This window comes from Myotis yumanensis, unplaced genomic scaffold (genome assembly GCF_028538775.1).
Source record: "Myotis yumanensis isolate MYYU_CA2020_CCGP unplaced genomic scaffold, mMyoYum1.0.hap1 SCAF_2, whole genome shotgun sequence".
NCBI classification, from domain to species: Eukaryota; Metazoa; Chordata; class Mammalia; order Chiroptera; family Vespertilionidae; genus Myotis; species Myotis yumanensis.
Window position 1 is genome coordinate 205,263,399 of NW_027223753.1, and position 24,549 is coordinate 205,287,947.

Genomic DNA, 24,549 nt, shown 5'->3' on the forward strand with positions numbered 1-24,549 from the left:
CTAGTACCACCCAACCACCTCTGCAAACAATACGTTCAAAAGGCAGACTTGGCAGGTACTAGAGCTCCACTACGGCAAATCCTGCTCTGTAGCCAGTCCCTGCACAACAGCTCCTCCACTGTAGCCAGTTCTCACAACCAATCATCCTGAGGGTCAATCCCTCCCATTGACATGCCAACAGCAATCCCTCAACTATGACAGGAGGGCACATATATCCCACACAAGGGTCATACCTGGAGCACCTGGCTCAGGTGATTAGGGAGACCGCACCACTGGGCCCCACAGGAAACACAGAAAACCTATTACATAAGGCCACTCTATCAAGACTGGGAGACTAGCAGTTCTACCTAATACATAGAAATAAACACAGGGAGGCAGCCAAAATGAAGAGACTAAGAATCATGTCCCCCCCAAAAAGGAGAGAACAAAACTCCAGAAAAAGAACTAAACAAATATGGAGACAAGCAATCTACCAGATACAGAGTTCAAAACACTGCTTATAAGGATGCTCAATGATCTCAGTGAGAACTTTAACAAAGGGATAAGAAACATAAAAATAAAGATAGAAAACATAGAGAACAAGTCAGAAATGAAGAATACAATAACAAAAATGAATACATTAGAGCAGCGGTTCTCAACCTGTGGGTTGCGACCCCTTTGGGGGTCGAACGACCCTAAGACCACCAGAAAACATATATAATTACATATTGTTTTTGTAGTTAATCACTAGGCTTTAATTATGTTCAATTTGTAACAATGAAATTGGGGATCACCACAACATGAGGAACTGTATTAAAGAGTCGTGGCATTAGGAAGGTTGAGAACCACTGCATTAGAGGGAATCAACAATTAAGTTAGATAAACCAGAGGATTGAATCAGTGATTTAAAAGATAAGGTAGCAGAAAATGTCCAGGCGAGCCCTAACTGGTTTGGCTCAGTGGATACAGCCTTGGCCTGTGGACTGAAGGGTCCCGGGTTTGATTCCAATCAAGGGCACATGCCTGGGTTGCAGGCTCAATCCCCAGTAGGTGGTGTGCAGGAGGCAGCCAATCAAGGATTCTCATCATTGATGTTTCTATCTCTCTATTCCTCTCCCTTTCTCTCTAAAATCAACAAATATGTATTAAAAAAAGAGAAAATGTCCAATCAAAACAGTGAAAAGAAAAAAGAATTTTTAAAAAATGAAGATATTATTGTGAAATTAATCCTCAGAGCATGCAAGTATAAACTGCATGCACTCCCTGTACATACTTAGAGGGTTCAGAAATACTGTGGCAGATGCAAAGGGAACTCTGGTCTCATTTCCACCAGAATCCTCTTTTCTCCCCTCATATAATCCTTATTCTGCTGCTCATTTATCCACAGAAGAGAGGTAGTGGGAGTGGCTCTTACACCCAAGGATTTGTACTCTATGTTTACTTTCATTTCTAAGAACTAAAAGCAACATGAAGAAAAATACCTCCTGACCAGAGCTGACTCAAGAGAGCCAAACACAACCGGAGTGTGTTATTCACCCAGACCTGTTTGTTGCTACTTCCTTCCCCTAAGGCACCTTTAAAGAGGCCAGTGGCCTGGAGCCTGCAAACAGAGAGAGCCCTGTGGATGCCTCTCCTGTGGGATGGTGACTTCACATCTGTCTCTAACAATCAGGCAGGGAAATTTGGGCTAGGCCAAATCCTTTGGTCTTATGGTCTGTGGATTGCAAATCTTGCTAATCACAAAGCTGTGGCTACAGAGGGGAAAGCAGTTATGTGACAAGTAAAATGAGTTGAAGGAGTTCACTGAGGCTCCCTGAGCTTGTACCCATCCCCTTGCTACATCCAGGGCACAGGAGAAATGGTGGCTGAAATGAAAATGTGTCTAATCATCTGTTTTCTCAACTGATTAATCACAAAGACTTCCAGCTAGTGTCACAAAGTGAAAAGGTCAACAATCCACCCTATATAATACAAGCCGAATATGCTAAGTATCTGGTCATCCGTTCAACCAATCAAAGCATAATATCCTAATGATATGCTAAGGCCGCTCAACCACTTGCTATGACGTGCACTGACGACCAGGGGGCAACAGTCAACCAGTCACTATGAAGTGCACTGACCACCAGGGGGCAGACGCTCCGGCCAGTAGGTTAGCTTGCTGCTGTGGTCCGGATGATCAGGACTGAGTGAGATGGGCCAGACATGCCCTGGAGCCCTCCTGCGGTCCTTCCCCTGCTGGCCAACATCCTGCGTCCCTCCCCGGCCCTGATTGTGCACTGGTGGGGTCCCTTTGCCTGGCCTGCGCCCTCTTGCAATCTGGGACCTCTGGGGGGATGTTGAAGAGCTGGTTTTGGCCCAATCCCGCAGGCCAGGTCGAGGGACCCCACTGGTGCACGAATTCATGCACTGGTCCTCTAGTTTAATAATAAGAGCAGTTGAACTGTTAAAAGCATAATTTTAATTTGTTTTGATTATTAATTCCTATTAAAAACAAAATACAGCCAGGCTATTTCCAGTTCTGGGCAAATCTGGGTGCAAAGGTCCCTTGCTACTTTTGACAACTTTGAACATGGTTAAGCTGCTTTTAAATGAGTCCATTCTCACCCTAGCCGGCTCAGTTGGTTGGGTGTTGTCCCTTGCATGGAGAGGTTGCCTGTTCATTTCCCCAGTTGGGACACATGCCTGGGTTACAGCCTTCAAGAGGCAGCTGATCAATGTTTCACTTTCACATCGATGTTTCCCTCTCTCTCTCTCAAAATCGTAGAAAATAAAAAATAAAGGCATACATTATTTTTGCTCAATAAGCAAAGCAAATTCTCAGGATTCACTGGACAAATAACTTAAGCGCTCACTGAGTGTCTTGCAGGTGCCTGGACACCAGGTCACTGGGAAGACACCTGTAGTTAGACTACTCCCCACTCCCGCCTCGGTTAATGGCATTCAATGCTTCTCATCAATCCCCTTCAAACATTGTCTGGAAAGTGCCAGATAGGTATTTTAAGGACTACACACCATAGGTCATATGGTTCCTGTTATAACTATTTGACTCTGGCCTTGTCCCATGAAAGCAGCCTTAGACAATAATAAACAAATGGCCCTGTTTGTATTCCAATAAAACTTTATTTACAAAAACAGTGGGTCCTGCAGTAAAATTGTGTTATATAAGTAATAGGGCTCTAGAATCTTTAATAGCAAGTTTTGTTTTGTTTTCATTATTATTGTTGCTCTTGTAAGGAGGTTCATTTTTATTTTTTATTTATTTTTTATTTTTTAAATATATTTTATTGATTCTTTTACAGAGAGGAAGGGAGAGAGATAGAGAGTTAGAAACATCGATGAGAGAGAAACATCGATCAGCTGCCTCCTGCACATCCCCCACTGGAGATGCGCCCGCAACCCAGGTACATGCCCTTGACCGGAATCAAACCTGGGACCCTCCAGTCCGAAGGCCGACGCTCCATCCACTGAGCCAAACCGGTTTCGGCAAGGAGGTTTATTTTTAGTTGGGGGTTTAATCTAACTATATCTGGAAAAATTGGTTGGTTGTCAGTACAGCTTTGCAAAAACTTCCTTCATCTCACAGGTGGTTTTACTTTACAAAAGTCTACATTATAAAAATAGATGGACTTGATCAACTTTTTAGCCCATTTAACCGTGCAGGGTAAGTCATCCACCTATTGTTCAGTGAAACCCAGGAAACGACACCCTCTTATCATCTGCAGCTACAAGGCTAGCTCTTTAGCTGCCTGAGATTAGAATCTCATCATCTCTCAGTGTGGATGCCCGCCAACCTCTCAAACACTAAAAGGGAAAAAAGCTCTGAAAATAAAAAGCCACAACTATGTATTGAACATTTCATATATGTCAGAGGTGGGGGAGGATGGAAGAGAGGGTATATAAAACCTCATTCATCTCCATATTATAAAGTGGGCGATGTCCTGTTTTACGGATGAGGGTCAGTGACTGCCAAGTTCATAGAGCTAAGGAAGGAATCGGGGGTTACGTGCTGTCTTTTCTCTGCCCCCAACATTCTTTCTATTCAATTTTCAAGTTCTTCTCTTATACCTTATTTCTCCTGCATCCTCAGGAATCTCTGGCCCCTCCACCCCTCCCTAGTCTCACAGCCTAAAACATTTTTCTGTCTCACCTTTCTCTGCTACCCTGTCTAAATGCCTTGGTGGACCATTCATTCTCGTCCACTTACCTCTCACCACAGATGCCCAACTCTCTCATCTTCCCTAAACTATTAAAGCCAACCATGATGAATACATTTAAATTCTATCACCATCACTACTACCCTTTTTCTCAATCTCCAGTTTTTAACCTCTCATTTATTCAAACTCCGCCATTCATTGACTCATTTGATAATTGGCAAAACTTTAATCCTTTTATCTCAGGCTTTTGTTAATATCTCATCTTTTGTCTTCTAGGAACTTCTTCCTTCAAATACCCTCTTTTGTAATCATAATTTCAATCTCTGCTATTCTAAAGGCTCCTTTGCCCTCTAGTCTCTCCCTTCCCCCACTCTGTCAGTTACTGCCCAATTACTCTGCTAAACAATGTCAACTCCCTTCTCCCTCCCCTTGCTAAAAACCTTTCACTCTTGTTCTTTACATAGTCTGAGTTCTAAAGTCTAAACTCCTTAGCTTGAAATTCAAGGCCCACCACCACCATACACATCTTGGCAAATTGTCACTATCCATCTGTTCCACTACTCCTCTTTGGTTGCCTTATGCACGCATCAGACGGAACTAAGAACATTTTATTGGTGGCAAAAACGGCACCAGGTGTTAGACCTCGGTTCAGCAACCTCGGTACTTAAGTTCTGGCTTAGAAAGAATTCAGATCCAAGACAAACTATAAGAGAGTTTATTTAGACAGTCACAGAGGTAGAAGAACTGAGCTGTAGAAGAAATGGGCTCAGGAAACAAGGTGCAGCAAAAGAAGGGCCCTTGGAGCTTAGGAGGCACCTGGGGGAAGGAGGTTGGGAAAGGCCCCGGCTTGCTCCATAAAGTAGCACTGGGTCCTCCATCATTGAGGAAGAAACTGGTCTTGCAAGGCGTGTCAAGCCATAAAAACTATGAACAATGCACTGCCCTGAGGCAGGGGGAGATCATTATCGCTGGCCCCAGGAAGATCATCGGATATGGCCTGGGGCCCCCCAACACCTGGGGGCCTTCCTGTAGCCCACAAAAGGGGGCAGAACCATATCTGCAAGACGAAGACCCCAGAAGGTTATAAAAAGTGAAGCCCTCTGCGTGTTACTTCACTCTGATTTGGAAATCATTCCCGGAGTCCACTAGTGTTAATAAACGGGGTCCCTCCCTTTCTCTAGGAAGAGTGCTTGGTATTTCTTTGGTCTTCTGCAACATCCTGAGGACTTTTACCTGAGGTCTCCGGAGGATCTCAATAGAATATTCATCAGCTTTCCAGGTGTGTCCTTTCAGGGTCCAGAGTCAGAGCAGGGAGTCATTAGTCAATGTGGCTGGTCCTGATATCAGCCATGGCATCCCTCAGTCTGGTTTTGCTGCTCTTTTGGGCCTGGAGCTGAAACACAGCTGAAGCCTAGATGTCATCTCTAGGGGTTAATACTTAAGGGAAGGGCTTGTAGTTTTTCCCATGGCTGGGGCTCTTGGCCCTGGTGACCTGTTCCTGGTAAGATGACAAGACCTCGATTCTTGTCTTCTTGAAGGAAAGATTTCAATCAAGAGACAGTGTAGAAAAGCAAGCAAGAAGTTATTGACTGCAGCAAAAGCACATGTAAGACACTGAAACAAGGAAGGGCATAGAACAGTGATGGCGAACCTTTTGAGCTCGGCGTGTCAGCATTTTGAAAAACCCTAACTTAACTCTGGTGCCGTGTCACATATGGAAATTTTCTGATATTTGCAACCATAGTAAAACAAAGATTTATATTTTTGATATTTATTTTATATATTTTAATGCCATTTAACAAAGAAAAATCAACCAAAAAAATGAGTTTGCCTGTCACCTCTGACACGCATGTCATAGGTTCGCCATCACTGGCATAGAAGCAGCAACGGGAGAGCCTAGGCTGGCTGCTTTGGTTCACTAAGGAGCCAGAGAAAAGGGGGGCTTGAAGATAGGTTCAGGGAGTGAGCCCAGGATGAGCTGCCGCTACCCATTGCTCCCCTGGTTGCAAGTCTCCTGGGGCCCATGGAGTTTAGGAGGTATGTGCCTGTGGGGGAAGGAGAGGGAAAGGGAATGACATGGGTGTGCTCCCTGGATAGAGAGCATGCTGGGACTTTCATTTTCAGGTGATTTAAAGGCTGAGCATTTAGGGTAGGTCTTCGGGAAGGATCAATAGAGTATTCATCAACCTTTGCAGATGTACCAAAATGAGATTTATTCTCTTAATTTGTCCTTGGGTGTGGTTGGCAAATAGCACTAATTGGATTTCTATTATCTGTCTTCCTGAGTAGGGTGATTTAAGCTATTTACCCTCTAGTTGGGGAGAAATGCAAACTGTTTACTCTTAAGTGTCCTTTGCTTAAGGACTTACTAGGTAGCTGCATACTGCAGTTTAACTATCTATCTGAGTTTCCCTATTCTGCTCGTCCTGGAATTTTCCTTCAATTTTTTATCACTGGTTTAGGATAGTACTCTCCAGGGCCCTCCACGCTATCTCGCTATCTGAAAGGGTAAGATCTCTCTCTCTCTTTCTTTTTTTTTACTGCTGCATAGTATTCCAGGGTGTAAATGTACCACAGCTTCTTATCCACTCATCTACTGATGGGCACTTGGGTTGTTTCCAGATCTTAGCTATTGTAAATCGCACCCCTATGAACACAGAGGTGCATACTGATTGGTGTTTCAGGTCTCTTAGGATATATTTCCAGAAGTGGGATCACGGAAGACTGTATTTATTGAGACAAGTCAGAGATGTCAGATATAAAAAGGCACGGCTGTTTTTCTTTCTTTTTTACAGTGTGAGAGCTATCTGTAGTTACTGAAATTCTGACGTGCCTGCTATGTCACTTATCCAGCACATATCTGCTGGATCCTCCATCACTTGGGCAAAACACCACCATACAGCCTGATCTTTAAAGGGAATGTCCTTTGTAGAACCCTCTCCACTGGCCCCCAGCTCTCCCTCCTCTATCTGTAATAGACTGTGACCATAAGCTGTAAGGGAAGAGGAGGGACCTGGGTTACTGGGATAAAAGCATTTAATGTTTGAGAAGATAGAAGTTAAAACACAATGGATATTCCCACACATAATCAAAATTATACCTGAGTTTCTTGAAAGAGCCATGATAAAGGATTTAGAAACTGTTTCTTCAAGTCGTGGTGGAGCATCCCTCTGCAGCAAACATTCCTGGGGTCAGGTGGCTCCCCTCGGGCTGTAGGTCTCCAGATTGAAAAGGATACCCAGCACATGAGACAAGTCTGGCAGGTTACAGGCAAGCTGTACCCAATTTATCCAAGTTCTCCACATGCTTCCTTATAACCAGACAGGACGATTGAAAAGTAATGCTAAAACATAGAATTCAATACACTCAAGCATACACTCAAAATCACCAAATAATTTATTTGGAATCAGAATGAAAGAACATTTGACAGTTGTTGAAATGTATGTTTCTTCTGATACTTCTGATCAGTAATACAACTGATCTAAGACACATGACCAGATAAATTTTACATTTCTTCAGGACTGAGGTTTTTCCACGACTTCAAATTTGGGATCTAAGAGGAGGAAAAAAAGGTTAAAGCTTAGCCTAGTGCAATAAAATGCCTTATTGAGAAGGCTTCAATATTTAACTCATCAATCTTCTGATTTGTTTTTTTAGTAAATATCTACTGTTTCTAAACATCTACATGGAAATATAACAATTGCACTATCATGAGCCAGGCTATTAATTGACCCTACATATATCATTTAACTAAAACCACCACATGAGGAAGATATAATTCTCTCCAAATGTCAGATGGGAAACAAGTATCAGTTAACTATCTAAGACTACACAGTTTATAAGTGATATTGTCAGAGGATTCAAGGTCTGGGAGTTTGATTTCAGATCCCCATTATTTTTTTATTTCCATATATATATATACATACACACACACACACATATATGTATATATTTTATTGTCTAAAGTTTTACATATGTCTCCCTTTTCCCCAATTGACATGCCTCCACCCCCCGCCACCCATTTCCACAACGGGCAGGCCCCCACTGTCCCAGTGTCTGTGTCCATTGGTTACGCTAATATGCATGCATACAAGTCCTTTGGTTGCTCTCTAACCCCCCCTCCCCTACCATTTGTCTCTGGATCTATTCTTGTTCATCAAATTATGTTGATCCTTATATAGATCCCCATTATTTTAAACTCTATGTTGTGATCTCCTGTACGAGGGGTGGGGAACGTCCAGCCTACAGGCTGTATAAGGCCCTTGAAATCATTTGGTCTGGCCTGCCAAGGCATTAGGGGTGAGTTAAATAAGTGTTTGACCAAATATAGCAGGCTAATTTGTAAGTTGATAATTTTGTATGGCCCGAGAATGATGTTATAAATATCCAAGTGGCCTTTGGCAGAAAAAAGGTTCCCCACCCCTGTGACCGATACCAATGGCAAATGTTTATCCCAGAGCTTCCCATGGACACATCACTGCCCTAATAAATCTACATGTAACTGACATTTATCCTCTAAAGAAGTAAACATAAATAGGTATACATATTTTCCACTTAAAGTGATCTCCCACAAGGATGAACCTGACTAGAGACTTACCTTCAAATTTGAAGTCTGGGAACGTATTCATGTCTGCTTTACCATACATCTGCTTAAGCTTAAAAAGCTCCTTCTCCATGTCTTGCTGATACTCTGGGCCAGCATCCACAGGTCCTCCAGATGACCTGTGTGTAAACGAGCAAGTAAAAACCATTTTAGGTGCTGGTTACAAAACCAAAATTATTCCCTATTCTCAGAGGTTTTGCCATTTAGAAGAAAAAAATAATATGTTTATAAACATTTATGCCATAAGGGAGTCATATGATACGCTAAGACATGGTTTAACAAAAAGCTACTCAGTTGAGAGGGCACTTTTGCTGAGCTAATCAGAAAAAACTTCATTAAAAATAATGGCATTTGTGTGCCCTGGCTGAGTGGTTCAGTTGGTTGGGGCGTCGTCCAGAGCACCTGGTTTGATTCCAAACTAGGCACATACCCAGGTTGAGGGCTCCATCCCCAGTTGGGGCACTTACAGGAGGCAACTGATCAGTTTCTCTCCAACATCTCTCTCTCTCTCTCTCTCTCAAATAAAAATATATCCTTGAGTGAGGATTTAAAAAAAAATTGGCATTTGTGACAAATCATGCATTTGCATCAGATTAAAAAAAAAAATTGGGTCAGAATTTGAGACATTCTAAGACCGAAAAAGCAGAGATATGGAGGAGGTATAGCATTGGCTTTGAGGGAATATTAAGCAGTTTAGATGAAAAAGCCAGCAGGATCTAGATAGTGGGAAGCCTGAAATGTTAAGCCTGGGAGTTTGTATTTTATTTGCAAAGCAATAAAATGACATACCAGAGTTGCTTTGGGAAATAAATATAGCAACCAGACCAATTAGATTTACTTAATCCTTTGCACAAATTCTTTGGCTTGTTATAATGTTACCGCCTATCTATCAATGCACAATAAACAAAATATTTACAAGTGAAAATTCCATCTAGGGTAATAATATTTTCACACATATCTATGATATAGGCACAGGGTAATACTTATGTTACAGAATTTTCACAAACTATAGAGACAGCTCTAATTTAAGAACTTATTAATGATATTTCTTGTTATGGACCCAATTTTTTTTTAGATCAGCATGTGCAATAAAATTTTCTGTGATGACAGTCATGCTCTATATCTGTGCTGTCTAAAATGGTAGCCACATCTGCCTATTGAGCACTAGAAATGTGGTTAAAGTGACTGAGAAACTGAATTTTTACTTAAACTTAATTGTAATTAACTAGAATTTGAATATTCACATGTGAACAACAGCTACTGAAGTACATACACATGCAGTTCTTTTTTTATTTTTAACTATATTTTTATTGATTTCAGAGAGGAAGGAAGAGGGAAAGATAGAAACATCAGTGATGAGAATCATTGGTTGGCTGCCTCCTGCACGCCTCACAATGGGGATCAAGCCTGCAACCCCAGCATGTGCCCTGACTAGAAATAGAACAGAGACTTCCTAGTTCATAGGTCAACCACTGAACCACACTGACTGGGCCAAACTGCAGTTCTTGAAAGAGCTTTCAACCAGATTCTTTATGTCTGTCTTCCAACTCTGGGATCCACAAGCTTTAGAAACTGCTTTGAAAAGATCCAGTCAGTCTCATCAATGTACTAGTTACTGATAGGTGATAGCTATTAAAACTTGAATGCATTCACATCTGATTTACCATATCTGCTTAAGCTTAAAAAGCTCCCTCTTCCTAAATCATCTACCTCCTCTTTTTTCATACCAAATTTCCTAGTACACTGTGATCAAAATTGTCATCCTAATACATAGCAATATTGTTCTACCTCACCATCCTACTCAAAAATATTTCTCATACTAGAGGCCCGGTGCACAAAAATTTGTGCACTCGGGGGTAGGGGGTCCCTCAGCCTGGCCTGTGCCCTCTCGCAGTATGGGACCCCTCGGGGGTGACCACTTGCTGGCTTAGGCCTGTTCCCCGGGGGATTGGGCCTAAGCTGGCAATCAGACATCCCTCTAGCAGCCCGGCAGCCCTCAGGGGATGCCCACTTGCCAGTGGGGAGCAGACCTAAGCTGCAGTCAGACATCCTTAGCGCTGCTGAGGAGGCAGGAGAGGCTCCCACCACCACTGCTGTACTGGTAGTCATCAGCCTGGCTTGTGGCTGAGCAGAGCTCCCCGCTGTGAGAGCGACTGACCACCAGAGGGCAGCTCCTGCATTGAGCGTCTGCCCCCTGGTGGTCAGTGTGTGTCATAGTGACCAGTCATTCCCAGTCTTTCTGCTGTTAGGGTCAGTTTGCATATTACCCCTTTACTATATAGGATAGAGGCCTGGTGCACGGGTGGGAGCCAGCTGGTTTGCCCTGAAGGGTGTCCTGGATCAGGGTGGGGGTCCCCACTGGGATGCCTGGCAAGCCTGGATGGATGGGCTGATGGCTGTTTGCAGCTGGCCACACCCCCTTCAGGGTGGGGGTCCCCACTGGGGTGCCTGGCCAGTCTGGGTGAGGGGCTGAGGGCTGTTTTCAGGCTGGCGGGTGACTGAAGCTCCCAGCCTCTTTTTTTTTTCTTTTTTTCCTGGGATTTATTTACTTTCTATAGCTGTTACTGGAGCTGAGAGCCAGCTCCAGCTCTGAGGCCGAGGCTGGCTGAAAGCAGGTATCTGAGTTTGTTTAGCTTCTATAATTGAAACTCTGTTACCATCACTGGCGCTCTAAGCTCTGAGCCCGCTGTGGGCTGAAAGCAGGTATCTGGAGTTTGTTTAGCTTCTATAATTGCAACATTGTTGCATCTGGAGCTTGGAGCTCAGAGCTGAGCGCGGCAGGCAGGGAACCTTAGCTTCCTCCATCACTGGAGCAAACAAGCCTCCTGCTTGCTTCAGCTGCCTGGCTGCCAGCCGCCATCTTGGTTGGCAGTTAATTTGCATATCCTGCTGATTAGCCAATGGGAAGGGTAGCGAAGTTATGGTTAATTACCATGTTTCTCTATTATTAGATAGGATATGCTTTCATATAATATTGTAATTGTCCAGTCTATAATCAAGGCTTTCCATAATTCCTCATTCTAACCCAATTCTATCCTTTACTGCTCTCTACATTCTTTATATATTCTATAGTCTTGGGAAATAGCATTATACAACTTCCCAAATGTGCTTTCCAGTTTTCATGCCTTAGCTTACACTGTTCTTTCCTCCTAAAAGATATCCTCTTCCCACCTCCATTTATCTGTCCAATCTTCACACCAATTGTTTGTAACCTGAGGCAAACCCTGGGTATGTCTATTAATGGCCTTGTATGGGTTTGAGAACTCTTTCAAGCTATAAACAAAATTATGTGAGTAAAGTCTTTACTTTTTAAAAAAATATATATTTTATTAGTTTTTTATAGGGAGGAAGGGAGAGGGATAAAGAGTTAGAAAAATCGATGAGAGAGAAACATCGATCGGCTGCCTCCTGCACACCTCCTATTGGGGATGTGCCCACAACCAAGGTACATGCCCTTGACTGGAATCGAACCTGGAACCCTTCAGTCCGCAGGCTGATGCTCTATCTAAAACTGGTAAGGACTTCACTTTTTTTTTTTTTAAGGTAGAATGATGATATATCCTTTAGATATAAGGTTATATCCAAAATAACGAAAGATTTAATGGAACTCTTCCTGGACTTAAAATAATCAAGAGATAATGAACCTCTATGCAAGGGATCAGCTCAGTAAAGGTCTTAGACACTTTCAAACACCAAGTAATTTTATTACCACCTCAAAACTTACATACTTTAAGTACTTATATTTACACAATGGTCGATTATTCACCCACTTACTGTCGCTTAGTTTTGTATTCTCTAATCTTGTCCACGAAGAGTTTCTGTAAAGGATCAAGTTCCTTATTAAATGCCACTGCTGTAACTCCAATATTCCTCCTCAAATGGACTGAGACTGCAGATCTGATGACAGAAGAGAACCTGAAAAGCCTCTGAAGAATCATGGTGACTGTTACTGGGGGGGAAAAAAGGCAACACAATGTTAATATATTTTAATATACATTTAATTATAAAATACCTCTAATTCTCTTAATTGTACAGGACTTAAAGCATACCAGAAATCAGTGAATGCTGAGAACAGTCACTCGATCCCAACTCCATTCCCCTCTCCACTGCCCACTGCAAGTTTTTACTTCTTAACCCGAAGACCTGGGTTCCAGCAGTCAGGAACTCAGGCCTCTGTGTGGCCCCACCCACTAGGGTTACATGCAGAAAGAAAGCACAGAATATGGGATGGGGTGTTTCCTCTCCATGAACTTAGTCTTGGATCAGGGAAAACAGTCAAACTAGGATGTTGGAAAGCTACCCACCCCCAGAGGAAAAGAACAATCCTGACCTCCAAAAGAATGTGCGAGGATTCTGATAGCCTGGAAGTTTCTACTTGAAAGACGCACAGAGGGAGCCTGCCTGTTACAACTGCAAATCTAAGTCCTGTTACATCTACAAATCTAAGTCCAACACAACCAGCAAGGGGAAATAGCAACCAAGCCAAGGAAACACACCAACAAAAGAGGGGAAATCATGTGGTACAACCTAATCAGTGACTTAGAATATGTAAAGGAGATGAAATTCTGATTTTTAAAAATAAGGATTTCCAAATCCTTAGAGCTAAAGGACATGCTTTTCTAACTAAAAATTTCAAGAGATAAATTGATCTCAGTTGAGATCTCATTTAGTGTCTTGAAAGACCAAATGCAAAAAATCCAAATTACAACAAATATATGCAAACAGGAATTCCAGAAGGAATAGATAAGGCGACCATAAATAAGTAGAAAAAACTTCCCTTAAATTAAAAAAGACTGAGTCTAGTAAAGGGCTTACCAAAGGCTTATTGGAATGATGACAAAAGAGTCACAACTCAATATAGCCTGGTACAGTTTCTGAACCTTAAAGATGAAGTGAAAACCTAACATGTTAACGCTAACATGATCCCTCCACCCCCACAAATTAACTAATAATAATAATCATCATCATACTGATACTGGACCCTATTAAGTTATATTACTACTGCTCAAAGTATGGTCTGTAGACCAGTGGCAGCATACAGATTGTGACACTGGTCTATAGCAATACAAAAATTGGAAATAAGCATTTAGAAACTTCTAAGCAATTTGGTATATCAACATAGTAGAGGCCCGGTGCACAGATTCGTGCACCCGTAGGGTCCCTTGGCCTGGTGCACGATTAGGGCCAGGGAGGGACCAGGGTGTGTCCCATCCGTCTTGCTCAGTCACAATCATCTGGACCCCAGCAGCAAGGTAATCTACCGGTCGGAGTGCCTGCCCCCTGGTGGTCAGTGCACATCATAGTGAGCAGCCTTAGCATCTCATTAGCATATTATGCTTTGGTTGAACGACCGACCAGACACTTAGCATATTAGGCTTTTATTATATAGAAAGGATGTCTGCTGAACTTAATAAAATATTAGAGTTTGTATTTTGTGTGTCTTCATTTTGTCTTTCATATGACTTTTCTAGTAATTCATTTTTATTGTAGTCTTCAAAAATATCCACAAACATTGGGGGGAGGTAGAAAGCCTTTTACCACAGAGAGTTAGAGAAGCACTAAGCTAAAGGACAGTAGAGTAGCACAGTTCTCGAACAGGAGTGGGGGTACACTCTAGGAGATATTTGGCAATGTCTAAAGACATTTTTGGCTGTCCCTAGAAGGGTGAGTGTTACTGGCTTCTAGTGGGTAAAGGCCAGGGACGCTGCCAAACATCCCATAACAATAATGGACTTCCCACAACAAAGACTTATCTGGTCCAAAATGTCAATAGTGCCAAGGTTGAGAAGCCCTGGAAGAGCACATAAAAATTACCAAAATAAATTATACAATCAACAAAATACCCTTCACCTGCCAGGGTGAAAGCAAACTATATGAAGGAATTAAAGAATCCATCATATACCATTCTTATATCCCATCAGCGAAAAATACTTGAGAAAAGATTTCAAGTAAACAAACGACCTTAAGCTGCTACATATTTCGAATCCCATTTTACACACACAGAAACGGAGGTTCAGAGGCAAGTACCTGGTCTAAGATTACACAGTAGATTCTTACTGGACACAAGCATATTTAAAAAATTGTGCAATTCGCCCTAACTGGTTTGGCTCAGTGGATAGAGTGTCGGCCTGCAGACTGAAGGGTCCCAGGTTTGATTCCGGTCAAGGGCATATACCTTGGTTGCGGGCACATCCCCAGTAGGGGGTGTGCAGGAGGCAGCTGATGGATATTTCTCTCTCATCGATGTTTCTAACTATCCCTCTCCCGTTCTCTCTGTAAAAAATCAATAAAATATATTAAAAAATAAATAAAAATTGTGCAATATATATACACACACACACCTTTCTGGCAGCTTATTCATGTTTAACACTCAGCAATAAGGTTATCTAATGTTTGTTCAGCCCTAGGTATTTCGAAAAGTAGTCCCATATACATTCTCTCCTTGCACCCTTGGGGCACTCCTGTTAAACATTACAAGGTATTCTTATCTCTGCTTTACAGGTAATAAAACTATGTCTAAGAAGGCTATTAAATTGCTCATATTTCCACAGTTAATTTGCTCTGACTGCAAAAATCATGCTATTCCTACTGCAACATGAGTAAAATCTATTTTTTTAATTATATTTTTTATTGATTTTTTTTTTTTTTTACAGAGAGAGAGGGAGAGGGATAGTTAGAAACATCGATGAGAGAGAAACATGATCAGCTGCCTCCTGCACACCTCCCACTGGGATGTGCCCACAACCAAGGTACATGCCCTTGACTGGAATAGAACCTGGGGCCCTTCAGTCTGCAGGCCGAGGCTCTATCCACTGAGCCAAACCGGTTAGGGCTGAAATCCATTTTTTTCCCTTCGATTCCTGAGTACTGATGATTCCGAAATCACGTCTCTAAGTTTGTTTTTCCCTGAACTCCGTACATTCAACAGCTCACGTCCCTTCCTAAGTCCTTTAGGGCCCTCAAATTCATCTTGTCTAAAAAAAGGAACACATAATCTCATCTGTGTTTAAATACACAGTGAGTGTGGACTGTCCACCGGCCCGCAGGAGGCACGAGCTATTACACAAGCAGGTGTAAAATATCAACCGTGATGTTTTCTACAGGAGTACCAGGAGGTGCCGCGGGAGGCCATGACAGTCAGAAAAAGACTGGGGAGGGCAGCAGGAAAAGGGACCAGCACGTGCAGAAGGAGCAAGGCTCTCCGTTTACAGGGATGCCAACCAGCCAGAGCGCAGTCCTTTCGCTGCCTCTTCAAGCATATATTCCTTTACAGATATATACTTTTTATTTGTTGATTGCAGAGGGAAAAAGGGAGAGAGAGAAACATCGCCTTTGTTGTTCCACCTATTTGCGCATGCATTGGTTGGCTCCTGCATGTGCCTTGACCTTCAACCCTGGTGTGTGGGGAGGACGCTGACCAACCGAGCTGCCCGGCCAGGGCCCCTCAAAGCCTATTCTCAAAGTCAACTCGCAATCCGCCCGACGGGGCCGCCTTTTCCCTCCGGGAAACCTCGCGGTGCTCGCGCGCGCACTCTGGCCTCTCCCCGGGTTCAAGCACCAGCTCCCCCCGCCCCCCATCCGGCAGCGTCCTGTCCTCGGGTGGCTGAGGCGTCGGACTGTGCAGGAAGAGTGTAAAACACGGCCGCCTAACACAGTTTTAGCACTACTTATACTTTTAGGTGGGCTGCAAAGCTTTAAGATGGGTATCACCATGATCTGCTCTAAATGCTTCAGAACAATCTCCCGCGAGCCCAGCTTGGGCAGGCCTGGCCGAAGTCCTGCCCGCGAGCATGACCTTGGGCTGCCCCAGCCGGGAGCCCCCCGCGGCCTACAGCCCGCACCACCCCGGCCTGGCCGGCATGATCATCCGGGCGATTCATGAAGCCCACTTGGCAAACTCCAAGGCCGAAAGGCTCCGGCGTCTGCAGTGACCTCGGCGCCGGCCGTGAAGGTCCTCGGGCCCAAAAAGCTGCTCGCTCATGCAGGGCAAAGGCCACAGGCAGCCCAGTCCCCGGAGAAAAACTCAGCATCCGAGTCCCAAGAGGCCCAGCCAGGCCAGCTACCCTCCCAGTCACCTTGTACTCAGTCCCGAGCTGCCAGAGCCGCCGCCGCCGCCGCCGCCACCGTCCTACTTCCGGCCTTGGCTCCGCCCCCTCCCGCCGACACGCTATCGCAGTGCATTGTGGGCCGCCGTTTCAGTCGGTCGGCACTCACCGGACAGGAAGCGTCTCAGAGACAGTCTGCGACCGGACGGCTCTAGGTGAGGCAGAAAGCAAACGAGAGGAAGTGGAGGGTAAGTGCTTCCGGGTCCCCTAGCGGCTCTTCCGCCATCTTTCCTCCCCCTAACTTGGTCTGCTCCCTCTTTCCCTTCTGGAAATCTTCCTATGTACGCATGCGCACTTGGCCCGGCCTTTCCCTGAGTTCAGTCCTTCCCGCCCCGAATCAGCCAGCAGTCCTGCTCCTTGGGTTGTTGAAGTGTCTGAACGTCCCGACAAAGTGCCAGTGTAACACAAAGCGAACGGGGGCGTTGTGCTCCTTTGTGCCTTGTGAGCCTCCGTTGCCGCGGGGCGTTCGTTTCGCGCCACCTGCTGGGACTTGTAGTCCCGAGCCCGGGGGTGCCTGGGAGGCGGGAGGGGGGTTGGAGTTTCTCAGCGCCGATTCCGCGGGAAGGGCCCAGGGGCCTCACACTTGGAGTCGCGGGAGCTGCAGGTTTTGCCGGGAGAAACGCCGCACGTGGAGCGCGCGCCGCCGCTGTTCTCCGCCGGCTGTGGAGCGCGGGCGGGGGCGACCCGGTTGGTTCCGGAGCGGGTGAGTGCGGCCGCGGGAGAGGAGGGGAGCGCGGGCCCGCGCGGGCCGGCTTCGTTCCGGGGCCTGCTCCCCCAGAGCGGCCCCCCCGCGGCCGCCTCTGTGTTTTGTTTCCGCTGGTCCCCGGCGCTGTGACTCCCATTTCCGTTCGTGGAGACTTGAGGGAGCCGGGTGGGGAGGGGCGGGGAGCTGTGCGGGGAGCGGAGGGAGGGGCGGGGGGCGCGCGGCGCCGGGCGGGGGAGCCGCGCGCCCGGGGCCCCGGCGGTCCCGGTCCCCGGCTTCGCGCTCCGCTCCGCCGCCGCTCGCTCGCCTCCTCCGCCGCCCGGCGTGGCGGTCCGCAGTCTCCGCGATCCGAACGTGATCCTGGCTCCCGGGGTTTCACGGGAAGAAGCGAAACCGAGTCTCGCCGCCTCGGCGATGGGCTCTCCCTCCCAGTCCCGTTGTCTTGCTCGAACTGTCCCGTCGTGGCATCCGAGCCCCTTGTTGATGCTCATGTTGTCCGTGGGGCCTCTTGGAGGAAGTGGCAGGAAGACGCGGGGAAATGCTGGGTCCGTGTCGTTTGCCAACTCTGTGGTGCGGTGTGGGCTGGAGGGAGCCGCTCGCCCGTCTGTAGGTGGGGCCCCGGTTTACGGGGCGGCGGCGGGAAGGCCGTGCACGGCCGGGGGTGAGGGTCGGTCACTGGGCAGCCCGCCGCGGTCCGGCCCGAGGGAGGAGCAGAGACGGGGGACTCCCTCCCGCAGAGCGAGGAGCCGGGCAGCGCTAGTGCTGCCAGCGCCCTGTGGTCCGAAACTTCAAAAGAAACGGATCCGCTGCCCCCGAACCGCTGTACGGGACCGGCCCCTGCCTCGGGGTTTGATCCGGACGTTGCAGCCTGATCTGTGTTCGGACGAGGCGGGCTGAGGTCGGTCCGCCCGGACCGCAGGGCGGACAGGACTGCGAGTCCGGAGGGGCAGAGGGTCTTGAAGGAGGAGGGTAGATACCGAACTGGATGTTAAATCGGGCTGTTCATAAGAGGATGTGGGGGCTGAATACGAAATTAAGCCTCTTTCATTTTTCTCCAGTTTTGTTTATAAAATTTCAAGTCTACGGGAAACTTGAAAAATTATACAATGAAATTATACAGTGAACGCCTTCACCTGGTGGGGGAAGTCAGCGAGTATTAGTCAGCTTTCCCTCTCTCTGCAAACACACACACACAAATACACGTTTTACTTTTTTCCCTAACTTTTAATTTTATTTTTAAAATATATATTTTTTATTGATTTTGGAGAAGGGAAGGGAGGGGGGGGGGAGAGGGAGAAACATCATCCTTGGACAAGCTCTTGCCTCCAGTCCCACCAATGGAGTTCGAGCGGAAACCCTGGCAGGTGTCTGCCTGGGCATGGCGCCTGTGGCCTCCTGTTGCATGGGCTACACCGAGCCACACTGGGCTGTTGACTTTATTTTTAAAAATAAAAACTTTTTTATTCAGGTATCTAACAGTATTTTTTAGTTTGAGAAAATGTTCAGTTAATCAGGTAGGTACTCGTAGATTACATTTATATATATTAAATGCACATTTTGTGTATTTTTAATACATGTTGTATGTTAAATATAGGTAAATATTACATATAAGTATTGCCCTTACTGGGAAAAGTTGTCCCAAACTAATAATGTTTTCCAGTGAAGAAGACTAATTCTCAAGTTTTGTTTTTTTAATATATTTTTATTGATTTCAGAGAGGAAGGGAGAGGGAGAGAGAGATTGAAACATCAATGATGAGAATCCTTGATCGGCTGCCTCCTGCAATGCCCCCCACTGGGGATCAAGCCTGCAACCTGGCATGTGCCCTTGATGGAATTGAAACCGGGACCCTTCAGTCCGCAGGCCGATGCTCTATCCACTGAGCCAAACCAGCTAGGCTAATGCTCAAGTTTATCTGTAGCTCCAAGGGAGAATATTAAATGTAACTGTATTTTAAAGAATACTAGCCTTTTCTGGACTTTTTAGTTTATTTCCATTTTGTGAAGGGTTCTGAACCCCACGTGAGATTTAATCTGGGAGAAACCAGGGCAGCCCTTAGGTGGAAAGGCTCCAAGTGATGTTCTCTTCTCCACTAAGTTTTGTAAAAGAATCCTGATTCCAGAAAAAGCTAAGACCCACTCAAGTAGTGACATCAGCGATCTGGACCGTTTCCCAATCTCTCTTACTTTCAAGGCTAAATTTAGAGACCTGAGACAGAGAAAAGGATCAATTTAGAGACTGAGTATTTTTTTCTAAAGTATATGGGTGTTTTTTTCGGGGGGGGGGGGGCACCTTCTAGGGACTGATCTCTAACTTTTTTGGAAGATCACAGGATAAATTTCTTTTTAACAAGTCCCTGTTTTAGTGCTTATATTATGGGGAACACAGGTAATCCTGCTGATAAGCCCTAATTTAGGGCCATTTCTTGGCCTCTGCTTACTTTTTCATATACTTTTTTATTTTTCCCAAAGTTCTGGGAAAATTCCATTGTTTCCTAACCTTTTAAAAAATAAAATTGGTTATGGAGAGAGGAGTGGACCTCTTTATAGGCCCTGAAAATAAAACAAAAATATCTTTTAAAAGTTCTGTTCTGCTATCAACCTTACTATTTCTCACTATTTCAGTACACAACACTTTATATATATTTTTTTCTTTTTTTGGTAAGAGAACATTTATTGGGTATATTACAGAGATAGAAAAGTAATTCCTAGAAGTAATGGGCTTAGGAAACAAGTTATAGAAGTAAACTTGCAGCGGTTCTCAACCTGTGGGTCGCGAACAATGAAAATACATCCTGCATATCAGATATTTACATTATGATTCATAACAGTAGCAAAATTACAGTTATGAAGTAGCAACGAAAATAATTTTATGGTTGGGTCACAACATGAGAAACTGTATTAAGGGTCTCGACATTAGGAAGGTTGAGAACCACTTAGTAAAGGAAGGGCCCCAGGAGCTTGGGAATGAGGAAGTTAATGGTAACCTGCCCGGGGCCAAGAGGGGGAGGGGAAAGGCAAGCAAGCAGGGGCTCCCTAGGGAGATGGCCCACTCTGATTCTGTGTGTGTACATTATTTCCTTGTTTTTAACTGCTACTAAAGTTTCATGGTGTCTGCTTCTTTCACATTTTCTTATATCTCAGTACTTTCTTACCATGGATACTGGTTTATTTTTTTTTAATATATGTTTATTGATTTCAGAGAGGAAGGGAGAGAAAGAGAGAGACAGAGACAGAGACAGAAACATCAATGATGAGAGAGAATCACCGATTGGTTGCCTCTTGCATGCCCCACACTGGGGACCGAGCCCACAACCCAGGCATGTGCCCTTGACCAGAATAGAACCCTGGACCCTTCAGTCCGTAGCTCTATCCACGGAGCCAAACTAGCTAAGGCACCATGGGTACTTTTATTGGCTCCAGCTTCCAGCTGTCCCCAACAGAGCTACTCTGAACGTCCTTATCAATCAATATCTCTGGAATGCTTATCTAAGGGCACGTGCTGGGTCACAGGTATTAGCATACTTGATTTGAGCAAGTGCTGCTAGAATCTAGATCTTTCTCCAGAATAGCTGGACCTGTCTGTACTTTACAGAAGCAGAGGATTCTTATGGCTCCACATCCCTGCTTATCCTTTTCAGTATTCAACACTACATTTTTCACACACACACTCAAGGTATAAAGTTTTTGTTTTAAGTTGCATTTTTGAATGATTTGAGTTTGAACATTTCTTTATATCCTTAACCATTTTGGTTTTCTCTGTTACTTTCCTTTTCCTATACTTGACCTGCTTTTCTAATTTGTCCTGACTTTGGGGGATTGTTACCAATTTGCAGGAATTTGCTGTCTATTCCAGTTATTCCCTTGTCTCTTTTGGATATCGAAAGTATCTTAGTCGTTATCCTGTCTATTGAACATAAATCTTAATTTTTATATAATCAAATACATTAGTTTTTTTCTTATGGTTTAATTTTTGGAATGTTAACAAATTATTTTTTATTCTTAAACCATAAAATCCCCACTATTTTCTTCTATTAGCTTTATAGTTGTATCTTTCACATTTAAGACTTTAGGGCAGTGGTTCTCAACCTTCCTAATGCTGCGACCCTTTAATACAGTTCCTCATGTTGTGGTGACCCCCAATTTCATTGTTACAAATTGAACATAATTACAGCATAGTGATTAATCACAAAAACAATGTGAAATTATATATGTGTTTTCTGATGGTCTTAGGCGACCCCTATGAAAGGGTCATTCGATCCCCAAAGGGGTTGTGACCCACAGATTGAGAACCGCTGCTTTAGGGGATCTGGAGTCAATTTTATATGGGGTACTAGAGGCCCAGTGCATGAATTCGTGCACCAGTGTGGTCCCTCGGCCTGGCCTGCGGGATTGGGCCGAAACCAGCTCTCTGACATCCCCCCAGGGGTCCCGGATTGTGAGAGGTGGAGGCCAGGCCACGGGACCCCACCAGTGCAGGATTGGGGCCAGGGAGAGACACAGGAGGTTGGCCAGCCGGTGATGGACTGCAGGAGGGCTCCAGGGCGTGATGGGCCCAACTCGCTCAGTCTAATCTGCTGGACTGCAACAGCAAGCTAACCTACTGATTGGAGTGTCTGCCCCCTGGTGGTCAGTGCATGTCATAGCAACTAGTCGACCAGTTGACTGCCCCCTGGTGGTCAGTGCACATCAGTGAGCAGTTGAACGGCCTTAGCATATCATTAGCATATCATAGCGACCTGTCGACTGGACACTTAGCATATTAGGCATTTATTATATAGGATGATAGTTTTTAAAACATTTCATCTAATAGAGTGCCTACTAAGAGTGAAGTACTGTTCAAAGTATTTTGTATACATCTGTAAACATACTAATATCCCTTCAAACCAGGTGGAGGTTATATTGTCCTACAGGGTCACCATGTGTTTTGATCTAGTGCGCAAGATAAATAACATAATTTTACAAATAGTGTGTTAAGGAATAGACTTTATTAGGGAAAGGGAAGTTCTACTAAGCTAGGGTCAGAACAAAAGAAAGCAAAAGTTGGCCAGGGCCTAGGCCAGCAATGGCGAACCTATGACACGCGTGTCAGAGGTGCCACGCGAACTCATTTTTTTGGTTGATTTTTCTTTGTTAAATGGCATTTAAATATATAAAATAAATACCAAAAATATAAGTCTTTGTTTTATTATGGTTGCAAATATCAAAAAATTTCTATATGTGACACGACACCAGAGTTAAGTTAGGGTTTTTCAAAATCCTGGCACGTCACCATTTTTCAAAAGGTTCACCATCACTGGCCTAGGCAGTCTGCTAGAGGTGCATTATATGTATTTATTCTGCTGGAGAACCTCAGCCTCTTACTGGTCTTCATATAAGAGGATGTGGGAGCAACCTTAATAATGTGGGGAAAATCAGACCATTTTTATACCAGGCATTCTGGATTTGAGTGCCAGCTAATTATAGGCCTGAGGAGAGGTATAGCCCTTTCTGAAGTGGAAAAGAAGACTTTTCTAGTCCTACAGTAATGTAGTAGTTCAATATAATACAACAATATACATATTGGTAACTATTTTGTTACTTGATTTTGCTGTTTTAGAATATTATACTGGCACTTACAAGATATGTAATTTGTAACAAATCATAGCTAGGATTAACTTTAATTTTATATCACTCTATCAATACAATGCTAATAAAGTACATTCTTCATCCTGCTAATACAGTACAGCTTTTAGGTAAACAATAGTGGTTCATCTCTATGTTGATCTTTTTTTAATCTTTTTAAAAAATACATATTTTATTGATTTTTTTACAGAAAGGAAGGGAGAGGGATAGAGAGTTAGAAACATCGAATGGCTGCCTCCTGCACACCCCCTACTGGGAATGTGCCTGCAACCAAGGTACATGCCCTTGACTGGAATTGAACCCGGGACCCTTCAGGCCGCAGGCCAACGCTCTATCCACTGAGCCAAACTGGTCAGGGCTCTGTGTTGATTTTTAAGCTGCAGGTTTGAATCTGTTATTGAGACTGACGTTGTTATAATATAGTTGACATACCTTTCATTTGATTCTGAAGTAACTTGAGTTAATTTATTGACTGAGATTGGGCTGAACAAATCCCAATAAATTCAATAGAACGATGAAGAATTCATGTCAGGCTAATAAACACCATGTAAACCAAAACTAGTTTATCAGTATCATGTGGATTTTCTTTTATGTGTGAAGATTACTTCCTTTTGTTCTACTTACTCTCTGCCTTTATTTGAATTGGGTCTCTACTTCTTGTGTAGCATTACTTTTGTGCAGATAATTTTTAAATGTCTTAAAATTTAACTCTTACAGGGTTGAGCTTTTGAAGTACTTCAACCATGACAAAAAGAGAAGCAGAGGAGCTGATAGAAATTGAAATTGATGGAACAGAGAAAACAGAATGCACAGAAGAAAGGTTGGTATTATCTGAATTTATATATTATCCACATACATTAAAATTAGGAATCAAGCCAGAGTTTTTTGGGGGCCTTTTTTTTTTCAACTGACATTAGCATTTTGGGGGATAATGTATTACTTTTTACTCTGACTTAAAGAATTTGTAGCTGGGAGGGAAAGATAGTTTTAAAAGATAATAATATGCACTAGCCGGTTTGGCTCAGTGGATAGAGCATGGCCTACGGACTGAAGGGTCCTGGGTTTGTTTCGGGTCAAGGGCACATGCCTGGGTTGTGGGCTTAATCCCAGTAGGGGGCGTGCCGGAGGTAGCCGATCAATGATTCTCTCTCATCATTGATGTTTCTATCTCTCCCTCTTCAAAAATCAATAAAAATATATATTTTTTAAAAAGATAGTAATATGCATAGCTAGTAATCAAGCAGTTGATTGTGATGGTTTTTATCCCTCAGGGCACTGTTTGATTATTTTTTCTTTCATCTGTGCTGGTTAATTTGATTTCCTATAGAGTTTAATTCTCAATCTGAACTAATGTAACAAATATCTAAACGTAACTACTGTG

At 44.1% G+C, this 24,549-nt stretch overlaps 2 protein-coding genes across 6 annotated transcripts in view; one reads left to right on the forward strand and one right to left on the reverse strand.

Annotated features, from left to right (window-relative positions):
* Positions 1–7,506: 7,506 nt before the first annotated feature.
* On the reverse strand, positions 7,507–17,037 carry ATP5PF (ATP synthase peripheral stalk subunit F6). 2 transcript variants are annotated; one of them, XM_070407001.1, is made up of 4 exons: positions 16,951–17,037; positions 12,511–12,685; positions 8,731–8,855; positions 7,507–7,686 (listed from the first exon to the last, which is right to left on the reverse strand). In XM_070407001.1, the coding sequence occupies exons 2-4, from the start codon at positions 12,672–12,674 to the stop codon at positions 7,649–7,651; spliced, it is 327 nt and encodes a 108-aa protein (XP_070263102.1). In that variant the 5' UTR covers positions 12,675–12,685; positions 16,951–17,037; the 3' UTR covers positions 7,507–7,648. The 2 variants fall into 2 exon arrangements, with proteins under 2 accessions (XP_070263102.1, XP_070263101.1); XM_070407000.1 differs by lacking the exon at positions 16,951–17,037 and adding an exon at positions 16,812–16,917.
* GABPA (GA binding protein transcription factor subunit alpha) overlaps positions 16,924–24,549 on the forward strand; it is a 30,395-nt gene continuing 22,769 nt past the window's right edge. The window contains exons 1-2 of one of the 4 annotated variants that reach the window (XM_070406998.1): positions 16,924–17,029; positions 23,886–23,988. In XM_070406998.1, the coding sequence (XP_070263099.1) occupies positions 23,912–23,988 (77 nt within the window). In that variant the 5' untranslated portion in view covers positions 16,924–17,029; positions 23,886–23,911. Of the gene's footprint in view, positions 17,030–17,365; positions 17,545–17,729; positions 18,090–23,885; positions 23,989–24,549 lie in introns of those variants that run through there. The other 3 variants (XM_070406996.1, XM_070406999.1, XM_070406997.1) reach the window with 3 other exon arrangements.

Excerpts from the sequence above, each read along its gene's own strand:
- ATP5PF (XM_070407001.1), bottom strand. The coding sequence starts at position 12,674 with ATGATTCTTCAGAGGCTTTTCAGGTTCTCTTCTGTCATCAGATCTGCA. Across the intron at positions 8,856-12,510 it reads GAATACAAAACTAAGCGACA|GTCATCTGGAGGACCTGTGG; the intron begins GTAAGTGGGTGA and ends GTTTACACACAG. Across the intron at positions 7,687-8,730 it reads CCCAGACTTCAAATTTGAAG|ATCCCAAATTTGAAGTCGTG; the intron begins GTAAGTCTCTAG and ends TCCTCCTCTTAG.